This window comes from Nicotiana tabacum, chromosome 7, assembly GCF_000715075.1.
Source record: "Nicotiana tabacum cultivar K326 chromosome 7, ASM71507v2, whole genome shotgun sequence".
NCBI classification, from domain to species: domain Eukaryota; kingdom Viridiplantae; phylum Streptophyta; class Magnoliopsida; order Solanales; family Solanaceae; genus Nicotiana; species Nicotiana tabacum.
In genome coordinates this window covers 37,129,708-37,143,291 of record NC_134086.1, presented here as the reverse complement: position 1 = coordinate 37,143,291, position 13,584 = coordinate 37,129,708, and the positions used below count along the sequence as shown (strand labels likewise).

At 37.3% G+C, this 13,584-nt stretch overlaps 1 protein-coding gene across 1 annotated transcript; it reads left to right on the top strand.

Moving 5' to 3' along the window:
• Positions 1-4,472: 4,472 nt before the first annotated feature.
• On the top strand, positions 4,473-12,213 carry LOC107760068 (multiple organellar RNA editing factor 3, mitochondrial-like). Its single transcript, XM_075257114.1, has 4 exons — positions 4,473-4,916; positions 10,513-10,610; positions 11,558-11,623; positions 11,733-12,213. The coding sequence occupies exons 1-4, from the start codon at positions 4,558-4,560 to the stop codon at positions 11,987-11,989; spliced, it is 780 nt and encodes a 259-aa protein (XP_075113215.1). The 5' UTR covers positions 4,473-4,557; the 3' UTR covers positions 11,990-12,213.
• Positions 12,214-13,584: the final 1,371 nt, after the last annotated feature.

Here is a 13,584-nt window from a genome sequence, read left to right as displayed (position 1 = left end):
CATGGGTAATTATGGATAGATTGACCAAGTCGGCTCATTTCATTTCGGTAGTGACCACCTATTCTTCAGAGCAGCTAGCTTAGATCTATATTCGCGAGATTGTTCTACTTCAAGTGTGCTAGTATCTATTATTTTCGATTAAGGTATATAGTTCACACCGCGTTTATGGAGAGCTGTGCAACATGAATTAGGCACACGGGTTGAGTTGAGTACAACATTTCACCCCCAGATAGACGGGCAGTCTCAGCGCACCATTCAGATATTGGAGGATATGCTTCGTGCATGTGTTATGAATTTCGGGGGTTCTTGGGATCAGTTCTTTCCGCTTGTAGTATTACCTACAACAACAGCTACCAATCAAGCATTCAGATGGCTCCTTATGAGGCCATATATGGGAGACATTGTTGCTATCTAGTTGGTTAGTTTGAGCCGGGAGAGGCTAGGTTGTTAGGCACAGATTTGGTTCGAGATGCCTTGGAGAAATTCAAGTTGATTCAGGATCGGTTTCGTATAGTTCAGTCTAGACATAAGAGTTATGCTGATCGGAAGGTTCGTGATGTAGCATTTATGGTTGGAGAGCGAGTTTTTCTCCGAGTTTTAGCCATGAAGGGTGTGATGAGGTTCGGGAAGAAGGGCAAGTTGAGCCCTAGGTATATCAGACGTTTTGAGATCCTTGAGAGAGTTGATGAGGTGTCCTACAAGCTTGCATTGCCACAAAGCTTATCTGCAGTTCATCTGGTGTTCCATGCTTTTATGCTCCGGAAGGAGTATGGTGATATGTCTCATGTATTAGACTTCAGCTCAGTCCAATTGGACAAGGATTTGACTTATATTGAGGAGCCGGTGACTATCTTGGCTAGACAGGTTCGGAAAGAGATCAAAGAACATTGCTTCAGTGAAGGTTCAATGGAGGGGTCATCCGGTCGAGGAGGTGACTTGGGAGACCGAGCATGACATGCGGAGTCATTATCCTTACCTTTTCATTACTTCAGGTATGTCTTTATGCACGTTCGAGGATGAACATTTGTTTTAAGAGGGAGAGAATGTATCGACCAGACCGGTCGTTTTGTGTAATTACATCCCGTTTGCCCTTTTGATGCTTCACTCACGTGTATTTATAGTCTTATGACTTACGGAGTTGATCGGTTTCGTCCAAAAAGATTTCGGGTTGATTTGGACCCTTTAATTCTTGGCTTAAAAGCCTAAGTTGTTTATGTTGACCAATGGTTGGCTTTTGTGAAGATGGCCCCGGAATGGTGTTTTATGGCTCCGATAGCTTTGTATTGTGATTTTGGACTTGGGCATATGCCCGGAATCGTATTCAGAAGTCCGTAGGTTGATTTGTATTGTTTTGCCGAAAATTGATAATTTAAAGTTTAGAAGTTTGACCGTAGGTTGACTTTTTGGCTATTGCGTTCGGAATTTGGTTTTGGGACTTGGAATAGATCTGTTATGCTATTTAGAACTTGTCTGCAAAATTTGGTATCGTTTCGAGTTGATTTGATAGGATTCAGTTGCAAATCTAGAAGTTCTTGAAATTTACTTTGAAATTCATGCGTTTTGGTGTCTGATTCGCAGTTCTAGATGTTATTTTTGTATTTTGATTGAGCGAGTGAGTACGTATAATATTTTTAGACTTGTGTGAATATTTTGTTTGGAGCCCCGAGGGTTCGGATGAGTATCGGACGTGTCGCGGGATGTTTTGAACGGAAACAGGAATATCTAGTGTGTTGGTACTCTGATGTCGCAATTGCAAGCACCAGCCTCGCATTTGCGAACATAGCAGGGGGGTCTCAGGTATCGCAATTGCGACACCTTGTTTGCATCTACGAAGATTAGGCTTGAGCTGGGTAGTTTGCATTTGCGATTAATTTGTCGCATTTGCAAAGGGACAAGGTTCGCATTTGCTAACCCATTTGTCGTATTTGCGAAGTCCATGTAGGCTGGGCAGTTGCCGCAATTGCGAGGCATTCTTTGCAATTGCAAAACCAGTGTCACAATTGCGACATCTGCAACTGAACAAAAGGTTAGAAAAGTCGGGATTTAGTCTCATTTCTCACATTTTAGAACCCTAGACTCGGTAGGAAGCGATTTGGAGAGGAGATTTTCATCTACAAACTTTGGGTAAGTGATTCTAATTAATTTCAACTATATTTCATGATTATATCTCACATTTAACGTCAAATTTATATGAATCAAAGAGGAAAAATGGTGAAATTTTGTCAAGTTTTTGAAAAATGAGAATTTGAGTACTCAGATTTTGAAACTAATCACATATAAGGACTCGTGGAGTTATGGGTAGTCGGAATCTAACTTTGGGCCTGGATTTTTACCGAGCGAGCCCCGGGTTAACTTTTTTTGACTTTTTAAAAAAGTGTAAAGATCATAGCTTTATCTATTGTAATTATTTTTTCTTGGGTTGTTTGATGATATTAAGTTAATTTTGGTTAGATTTGAGCCGTGTGGAGCTGAATTTTAAGGGAAAAGCTATTTCTGAGGGTTGAGTTGGCCTAGTTGAGGTAAGTATCTTGCTTAACTTTATATGGGGGAACTACCCACCTTAGAAATTGGGATTGATTGTGCTATTTGTGTTATGTGAAAGCTGTGTACGCAAGGTGATGAGTGGGTACACGGGTTATATGTGGTATTTGACCTGTTTAGGTTATTTAGACTCTTTCCATGCTTTAATTGAATTATCATATAATGTGTTAATTCTCATTTTTAATCTATTATTACATGTGTTAGTCTATCCTTACATGTCGTATTTGACTTTGTTAACACTTGTTCTACCTCTTACTTGTTATTTTGCTCTTATATGTTTAGTTGAAGTTATTGTCTTCCATATTGCCTCGTTACACCTTTAATTGTTGAATTACTTATAATGGAAGTTATTATTTCGTGAAATATCTTCTTGTTAAGTTATTTGTGTTGAAATTGTGAAAGCCGTTATCACATTGAGACGAAGTTGTTAATTGTTGAGATATCTTCCTTATTGAGCAATTCACATTTATTGTTATTGTTGATATTTTTGTACACATTGTGGTTGAGCCATGTGCTATTGTTGTGGAAATATTGATATTGTTGATTTTTGGCAAGTTGTGGCATATATACACTTATGGTGCGAGTTGTTATTGTGTTGTGATATTGATGCACATGCGGCGGTATAAGGATCAGAGTTAATGTGCATGCGACGGCATAAGGAGAGATTTATGTGCGTGTTGCTAGTAAGGGAATTACTTGAAGCTACGCGGCGTCATAAGGTGGGCTAAAATGCGTGTAGCTATTTTGGAAAAAATATGTTTTCAAAACTATCTATATGTAAGGCTCACGCGGCGGTATAAGAAAAGATTATGATTGAAATTGAGAAATATGAATATGAGACGATACCTCGGTTGTGATTCTTGTTGTATACGAGGCGATACCTCGGTTGTGATTCTTGTGGTGCATCCCATGTTGGAAAGAGTTATTGGTTGAACTGTTCTTGTTGCTTTTATTCTTCCTTATTTTATAAGTTTATTCTGTATTTGACTATTGTGGTTCCCATTCATTGCTTCCTTATTGTTGTCTTTATACTTACAATTCTGCCATTACTTTACATTATTAGATTGCTTCGTAATTATTCATCTCTCCGTTTTCCATTATATCTAGTTATTATATTTCTATTTTGTTTTTCTTGTCCTAGTAGGTGTCTTTACCTGGTCTCGTCACTACTTTACCGAGGTTAGACTTGATATTTACTGGGTACCGTTGTGGTGTACTCATACTACGTCTCTACACATATTTTTGTGCAGATCCATATACGTATGCTCGTCCTGGACGTTAGTGATTGACTGTTAGCTGCCTTCCAGAGACTTCAAGGTATACTTGCTCGGCGTCTGCAGGTCTCGGAGTCACCTTCCTTATAATTTTATTGTTTTTTTCTTATTCAGACAGTGTTGTAGTAACATTCTAGATTATTCTGTAGAGCTTATGACTCAGTTCCACTGGTTTTAGAAAGAGTGTTGTTGAGATCCTATTTTGAAAGTTTTGAATTAGTTTATTAGTCTCGCTTTAGTACTTCTGTTGATTATTTCTGTTAAGTTATTATTAAATGTTAGGCTTACCTAGTCTCTGCCATCACAACATCCTAAGGTGAGAAATTGGGGTCGTGACATTTTAGTGGTAGATGTAGCATGAAAGTTACATGGTCAATAGTAATAATAGTTGAACCTATTAAATTTAAATTCGATACATCTCTTTGATTCATTTTTATTTTTTAAATAGAAAATATATTACATAAAATAACAAGTAGATAGAATTAAGTAAAACCCTTTATCTGTCCGCAGTAAAAGGTTACCAAAAAGTTAGCCTGTAATCTAAAAACTGAAAAAAAGAAAAAAAGAAAAAAAAATGTCTGAGTACCAATTTCAATGCAGAAAATTCTTGGTAGAACGACATCGTTACTGCAGCCAGAGGCTTTAAAGTTTAAACCCTCGATAAACCTTATTAGCTCCAACTCAAGGCCAAACTTCTCCCAATTTGAGAGTTTCTTCTCATTTTCAGAGACCTCCAAATCCAATGGCGCTGTTCGCCACCAGGCGCACATTAGCTTCCAGCATATACCGTGTACTCTCTTCACCCTCTTCATCATCATCATTATCTCGATTTCGTTTTGCTCTTCCCCTTTTCTTCAATCCCCAGTACTTCCCATCATCAGAGCAATTCTTTCCCACTCGTCCCAAGTCATCCGGGTCGGGTTACTCGCCCCTAAATGATCCTTCACCGAACTGGAGCAACCGGCCGCCGAAGGAGACGATACTTCTGGATGGATGTGACTATGAGCATTGGCTGATTGTGTTAGAGTTTCCTGACCCTAAACCCTCGGAGGAGGAAATGATTAATGCATATGTCAAGACCCTTGCTGCCGTTGTCGGAAGGTACGGTGGAAAAGACCCCTTTTTTTGTTCCTTGTTGGCATAATATACCTAGGTCATTTGTGTTGTTGCGAATACATAGGAAGTTACTTTGGAGAAACTCGTTTTCCTAGTTCCTCATAGACATACTATACCTGAATCATGGATTATGAGTTCATAGGAAGTTTCCGAAAAAGAACCGGTTCTTTTCGGTTCCTACAATTCCTGGGTCATGGGTGTTTAACCAATGTATTAGTCACCTAATAGTGAGGATGATAAATTATGCAAATATTGAATTCCTCATGACATGTTGTGACTTAAGAGAGGGAGCTGATGAGGACGGATAAAGATAGGCTTTTAGGTTGGTAGATTTTTGAACAATGGGTGCACATGATACTTAAGGCGAATCTCATATCGGAACGGGGGAGGGGGGGGGACCCTAGGATGTATATGACAAAGAACAACTTAGTACTCATGATTTTGGGCTCGATTTGACATAGCCTAAGGATAAAGCTATGAAGTGTGTTGGGCCAAAGCGGACATTATGTGCCGTGGACTTTGCACTATGACTAATATGGTATCAAAGTATGATTCCCTTAGTACGATGGTGAGAGTGGAGCAATTCTTAGTTATGATGCTAATAAGTTCCTAAGAAGGGGGTGTATATGATGCCTATGAGGAAGGGTGAGCTGATGAGCACAGATGAGAGGCGGTCAGGCTTCTAGGCTTTCGGAAAAAGAGTTCATGTGACATACGAGAAAAAATCCTAGACTATATATGACATAGAACAAGTTCACCTACTAGGATCACTTTTGGGCTCGAAGTAGCTTAGCCCAAGAGACAAATTCTTGAAGTTTGTGGGGACCAAGCGAACAAAATGTCCCATAAAATTTGGGATGTAACACATGTCCACCTGGACAAGCCATACAACTTAATGGAGTGGAGGGGGCAATGATGATTCATACAACTTATCGGGATTAAGCTATAGTTGATTGATTAGGCACCTAATACATGTACTTGAGTTTGTGATGCGGGAAAGAGGTTACGCTAAGCTATTACTATTAAACTTAATTCTTGTAAAAGTAGGTAGGTCAAGAAACCTTGATTGTAAAATATTATTGGCTAAGTTAAAAAGGGAACTAGAAGAGATTCATTCGACATTTTTCCTCACACTATCTTTATGGAATATTCAAAACGTGTGATCTGCTACAAGCTCAAAATAAACAAAGATGAGAGAATAACTCATATTCTGTCATCTTTATTTACCAAAGCACCAAGGTGGACTGGGTATCAAGGATTTAGCTTTACAGAATAAATGCTTATTAATGAAGTGCCTATGGACTCAGGAGAATAACTGCATGTGGAAGGAAGTTGTCAATGCCAAACATGGTGTACAGAACCACTGGTGCATTAAACAATCAAAAGCACCACATGGAGTTGGAGTTTGGAAGCATATCTGTAAACTCTGGGAGGAGTTCTCACAGAATATGCACTTTGTAAGTGGGAATGGACATCATATCAAGTTCAGGAAGGATAAGTGGTTGGTCAGCACAGCTTTAATGAATGCCTATTCTGCACTGTACCAGATAGCCAGAGAGCCTGACTCAACAATATGCCAGAACATGGAAGACAACACTTGGAACATAATTTACAGAAGGAACCTACAAGATTGGGAATTTGAGGAATTGCACAGACTACTAGCCACTCTAAATGGCTTCTCAAGCAACCAATTAGCACTAGACCAGCTCTTATGGGGAACTACACACGCAGGAAGATACTCAGTGATAGCAGCCCACAAGTTAGCCGGAAATCGTAATGCAATCACTAACCAGTGGCCATGGCAGCTAATTTGGAAAGTCAAACTACCACCTAAAGTTATCTGCTTCAATTGGACTGCACTTCATGGAGCTTGCCTAACACATGATAGCTTGGCCAGAAGGAACTTCTCTATGGCTGAAGCAGAGTCACACAATCACCTCTTTCTACATTGCACAATTGCAGTAGGTCTTTGGAATATATTTTTATCTCTTTTTGGACTCAGATGGGTCATGCCACAAAACTTCAGTGAAGCTTTTGAGAGTTGGAGCCTTTGGAAAGTTGATAGCTCTATCCGGAAAATAGGAAGATGATGATACCTGCAGCCGTTTCTTGGACTATCTGGAATGAAAGGAATAAAATGTGTTTTGATGAGATATCAGTTGTTGCCCAGTCTCTCTAAGGTTTTTGCCTAGTGTATTTATTTAGTTGGGCTTATCTAGCCCCTGTAGATTCTCCTGATAGTTATTTGAACTTTCTTAGCTCCCTAGTACTAAGCTGATTTTTTTGCCCTTTTGTATTGGAGCTAGCAATTTTCACTACTTTTGTAACTATTCTGCATCTTTGATGCCATTAATGAAACCAATTACTTCATCAAAAAAAAAAAAAAAAGATAGAGAGAATTCAGAAGATTTGCTTCGATTGAGATGCTTAGAATAAGCAAAATGATTTTCTATTTATAGGTAAAGGATTTGCCTTTTCTGAAGAGCGACAAGCCAATTTGTTTTTTTTTTTCAAAAAGATCTTGACCTTCAATAATGTCAATGATCTTGACCTTTTTATAATGTCAATGGACATGGCCTTTCAATAATGCCAAATGTCGGGGTATTTCAATAATTAAATGGCCATTTAGGCCACCTCTATCTAACAAATAGATGGGACAGGTTCCAAGGCATTGCAGTTGGAGGAAGAAAAGAGGATGGGACAGGTTCCTTATTTTAGTGAGTCAATAATATAGTGTCTGCAATGGTATGTACACATCGAGTCATTTCTCAAGTAGTAAGTGTAGTAAGCAGTGTATAACTTTCTTGATGAGGCATATTGACAAGTTGCGAAATAGATTTTCAAATACTTGCAACGTACTACATGTACATGTTTGGATTTTGGAAAGAGTACTGACACTTAGGTTGCTTTTATAGACTCAAATTATGCAAGTGATCTTGACAGAAGAGAGCTTACATGCTACTTTGGAAAGTTATGCTATTATTTGGAAAGTTAGGTCATAATATTGTAGCTTTGTCCTGAGGCGAAACACATGGTAGTGACCAAAGGCAATCAAAGAAACCTTATGGTTGAAGGTTTTGTTTATTGAATGTAGGCTACTTCAAGTTCAAGGTAATATTGTCATTTACTGCGATAATCAAAGTGTTATTCACTTGATTACTTATCAGATGTATTATGAGAGGGCAAAGTATATTTATATGAAGTACCATTTCATTCGGGAAATCATTCTTGAAGGGTAGGTCTAAGTTCAGAATGTTAATACTAGAGACCAATGTTACCATTAAAAAAAATGTCAATCATAAACAACAACAGCAACAACAACAAACCCAGTGAAATCCCACAAGTAGGGTCTGGGGAGGGTAAAGTGTACGCAGACCTTACCCCTACCGTAGGACGGTAAAGAGATCAATACTAGAGACAATCCTGCTGAAATGTTTATAGAGCTCCTACCAATTGTCAAGTTCAAGCGCTCTTTGGACTTGATTGGTATTGGTGATTGCTAAATTATTTTCTTATTAAGATGGAGCAGGTACACTTTATCAGCCAAATCTAGGCTGATGTGGAGATTTGTCAGACAGAACTGGTCGTTATTGGCCATATCAATTCCCGAAAGGCCGCAGCGCTTGACATTATTTTCTGACCCTTGTCACTAACTCATTACTAAAGTCATAGCCATTGACATTACTAAAAGGTCATAATCATATGACCCTTAGCATCGTTGTACAAAGTTGCTTGGACATGAATGCGGTTGTTCGACACGGGTGCGGATGTAGAGATCAAATCCTTCGAAATGTAAATTCTAAGATTCGGGGATACAGATATGGTGTGGGGATCCGGCTAAAAATAATTCAAAATTTTAAAAAAAAACTCTAAATTATGAGAAATTTTAAGGAATACTTACGTATTGTTTGTAAAGTGTGGATTTCTTTTTTATTCTCAAGTTGTGAATAAGTAAAAGATTGATTTCCTATATAAGATATGCTATTTTCTTCAAATTTACCCTAGGTTTGGTTCTGATTTCGGGAACCAAATTATATCTTGTCTCGGATTTTTCCTTCCCTCGTGGTCAAAGTACCCAAAATTGTTTGACCAGATCTGGTACGTATCCCATACCCACACCCATACTAGTGTTATATCAACACGGATGCGGCACCTAAACTGCCATGTTGGAGCGACTTAGTTATTGTAAGGTCATGTCTCTTTTGAAATGAAGAGTCAATTGGCTCTTCAAAAAAAGCAAATCATTTGCCTATAAATGGAAAGTCGATTTGCTCATTCCAAGCATTCCAATTAGGAGGAAGTTCTTTTGGATTATCTCATCTTATTATAATCTTAGCTTGTAAATAGATAGAAAGTTTTTGTATTCAATAGAGCTACAGTAGGAAGCACTTTGAGTGAATCTCTTTTGGAGTGATCATTGTTGGGTTTTCTCTGTTTCTCTTGGATATTCTGGGATAATTAGAGTTTTTACTCTATTTTATACACTTTTGATATAGTGAATTGGTGCCATTGTTCATGAAGTAGGTCAAATTGACTGAACCATGTAACTTCCGTGTCTCCTTATTGTCCTTGTTATCATTATTAAATGGTTATTTTGGTAAATTCCGCAATATCCTGGCTATTGATCCTTACAGGAATCGCATCTTTTTAACCTTCAATTGTATTTAGAGATAAAATTAGTTAAAATGTGATGCAAGTGAAGAATAACGATTTGTTTTGCAAATTTGAAGTTTCCAGTATGCTGCTGTGTTCTGGAATGACATGATGCAGTTCACTAAGGGATTGGAGAATCGAAATACCGTTGTATTCAGACTTACATGTAGTCCGTTTCTCTTCGAAGAAAAAGTTATCCGAATCACATTTTATTCTCGTTTAATTTGATTTAGAGACAAAATTGGCAATAAATTGTAAAGAGAAGGATAACAATTTGTTTTGCAGAAGTTAACATTTCAAATTGCTCTAGAACAACATGATGCGGTTCACTGGGGATTGGAGAATCGGGAAACATTATGTTGTATTTATGTATGTCTGTAGCTTGCTTGTTGTATCCTTCAATATATTTGCTTTTTTCGTTGATTTGATCTGTTCTCATCTTTTCTGCAGAATTCTTTGCAGTTCATAGCTTTGTTTAGTTATTCTTTCAACAAATATTTTATAACTTTGTTAATACATTGGTTCTATTATAAGGGCAGTTCGGTGCACAAAACATCTCGCATTCACGCAGGGTCCGGGGAAGGGCTGCACCTCTAGGGGTGTAATGTAGACAACCTACCCTATATTGGTTCTATTATCTTCTGCAAAATTGCTACCCAGTTATGAAGTGTGCCTATGTTGCAGAGTAACTATATCGATGCATATATGACCAGTTATGTGCTTGAATACATATATATATGTTTAATTTTGTTGGTTTGACTTTTCTACATCAAAAACTTTATTTTTTTTAGTTGAATATACTGTATTAGAATTTTAAAATGAACAGTTTTATTTCACTTCCTTGGCTGGTAAACTTTTTTGTGTATTGTTAGGCCTAGGTTCTTTGGTCTATGTAGTGGTATTTCATAGCTACTTGTTTGGTATGCAGTGAGGAAGAAGCAAAAAAGAAGATTTACTCTGTTTGTACAACCACATACACAGGGTTTGGTGCTTTGATTTCTGAAGAGCTTTCCTACAAAGTTAAAGGTATATGGTTTTCTTTGCTGGTCATTTAAAGTGTCTTGCTCTTTCATATGCTTTCCTTGAGTTACTTGCTATCTGACATTTTATGCTCTCCATCCTAAAAGCCTTGTCATTATAGAAGGTTGAGAAGTGGTACTTTTCTATTATCAGGTTAAGTAGGGACAGATACATCTGAGTTTATTTCAGGATACAAACTTAAATGGGGATAATCTAGAAGTGCTAAAGTAATCTTGCAAATTTTGTGCTATGATTACCGAAGAAGGAAAGATGAGCATTCCCATTTCTCCCTTCCACACTAATCCTAGAGTAGGAGAGACATGCCTTTGGTATCGCCTAGAGTTACATTGCAAGTGCTTACTGGTGCCCTCTTTCTCAACAAAAAAAAAAAAAATCAAATGTAGGATTGGCTTTGGACCAGAATGAGGCGGAATGGAGAAAGAGGATTCATATGGTCACAGTGTTTCATTGCATGGGCCACTGATATAAGTCATGCACCTCATTGTACATGAGCTCTGTCATTAGAAGGCATCACTAAACAATTCAATTAGTTGTATTTTTTCAATTTCTTTGTCCATATAATTGTTGTTTGTGTTTGTAATTATTCTTCTAGTATTACATGTATATTTTACTATTCTCTTTTGTGCTTCATTTCATGAAAACCAGTGGCCTTTTACGCTTTGCTTGAGGCTCCATTATACCTCTATGTTCTTCCTTTCATTTATCACGTCGATAACACTGCTACTTTATTATTAAACTTTAGGATTGGCTTAAACCTTTTGTATGAAAGCGTTTACTGAGGGGAACCCTTGTTTCATATAGCTATTAGCCTTTCCTAATGTTGGCATATATGCACTTAAGTTTGGTCTCCCTGTTGGTAAGCGGATTTGTGGTTATTCTCAGAATTGTGTTATTTGATTTCAGCCTGATTGGTTTCTTATTATATTATGTAGGTCTTCCTGGTGTTTTGTGGGTCTTGCCAGATTCATATCTGGATGTCCCAAACAAGGATTATGGAGGTTTGTTTGCTAGAAACTTGCGTTTTTATGCCATGGCGATTCATCAGTGTCTTGTAACACGTTTATTAAGTAAATCACTTGTTTACTGTTTCCACTCATTGATGTTTAGGGGATCTGTTCGTAGACGGAAAAGTCATCCATAGACCACAATATAGATTTAATCAAAACCAAAGTTCTAGACCCAGGCCTCGACCTCGTTATGACAGACGCAGGGAGACAATGCAAGTAGAAAGAAGAGAACCAATACAAAGAGGAGCTTGGACACCCAATCAGCAACCTCCTCCTGCACAACCAGTGTCACAAGGCCAGAATTTCTCTCATGGAACTGGAGGAGGTCCAGCAGGATCTCAGGGAAACAGTGGTTGAAGCTTCTACGCCAATTGTCAAACACTAAAATCTGTAGTAATGGGACTAGGCCTCACAAATTGTTCGTTTCATGAGTTCTGCATTGTGTTGTCCTGAACTTAGCGTAAGGACATGTTTTTCCAAATGATTGTAATGTGAATATCTTCTCTGTTCACATGAAGAGCATTAATATAGTAGAAGATGAATCATCTTGTCTAATTTGGCTTTGGGCAAGTGTTTGCAGACTTAATTGTTGTAAAGCAGTAATTCAAAACAGTATCAATCCGTATATCCGTTACTTTTGTGCAGTGGTAATTTGGGTTTTAAGTACTAATTAGCTTTCACCCAAAGGTGTAGCTTAGTGGGCGTTGAAATAGGAGGAGAACTCTGATGTATCAGGTTCAAATCTCAGCAGAGGTAAATAGGTACTACTTCTCGTTTGCCCAAGTTTTGATGGACAAAGTTACTCAGCACCTGTGATGTAGGATGTAATAGGTACGTGATAAAATAATTGAAGGGCGAACACCACTATCATATTGTGTTATTAGGGGCACTCAAGTGCTATATGATCTTGTTTGGCTTAACTTATGATAAATTAGATTATTAGAATATATTTTATAGAAAAAGGTACAAGTAGCTGAAATGTGCGCACGCACCTCCTCCTCTTTGGCTTGTCGAGAGGCATCTCATCTTCTTACTTTTATATAATTGAGCAAGAAACATGATATTATAATTTTTTTTCCTCCCATTTTCTCCTTGTCAAGATTTTTGAATGTGCAAGGTGGTGTCACAGGCATAAAATTCAAGGTATTTAAAACTTATTGTGAATTCAGACATGAATCTTTTTTTTAATATTGTTTTTGTTGAGAAAAGTTGTATATTGCTAACTACTGAAAAACTACAACAAAAGACAATAATGCTTATATAAAAATATTTTCAAACTGACTCTTTGCTCTCTAAAAAAGCACTCCGAGTCGGAAAAAGGATACTCTGTAATTGTGTTTAGAATAAGAGGGTAAAAATATTTAATTTTTGTCTCAATTCGGACATCAATTTCACAGATTACTAGAAAATAAAATTTATGTATTTATGTTCTATGGAGACATAGCTACAAATTATTATTTTGTAATTGAAAATATGAAAAATCATACTCAAAGAAAAAATAAATTTAACTCTTATTAATAATGTCACGAAAGAAGTAACAGTTTGATATAAAATGAGATAGAGACTATTAAAAGAGAAATTTTCACAAACCACTATTGTTTATTGGCTATTAACTAGTTGTAGCTATCATTTACTATATTACTTCCTATAGATATGTTTTCAGGTTTTTTAAAGTGTATTCGATGTATTTAAGCTACTGTATTCATGAATACAGTAACATTTCTAGGCGTGAAACATGAGATTATAGCTAGACAGATTTTTATATTCGATTGTATTCGACTGTATTCACGGTGTGAAACAGGGGATTACAGCTAGACATATATTGTATTCGACTGCATTCGCGATATGTAATTGTGAATACATTAACGTAAATAGCGCAAATCGTGGTCTATTCAGCTGATTTTAAACGGAAAGTGAATCAATTAACACAATATGCTCCTAATATAACTCAA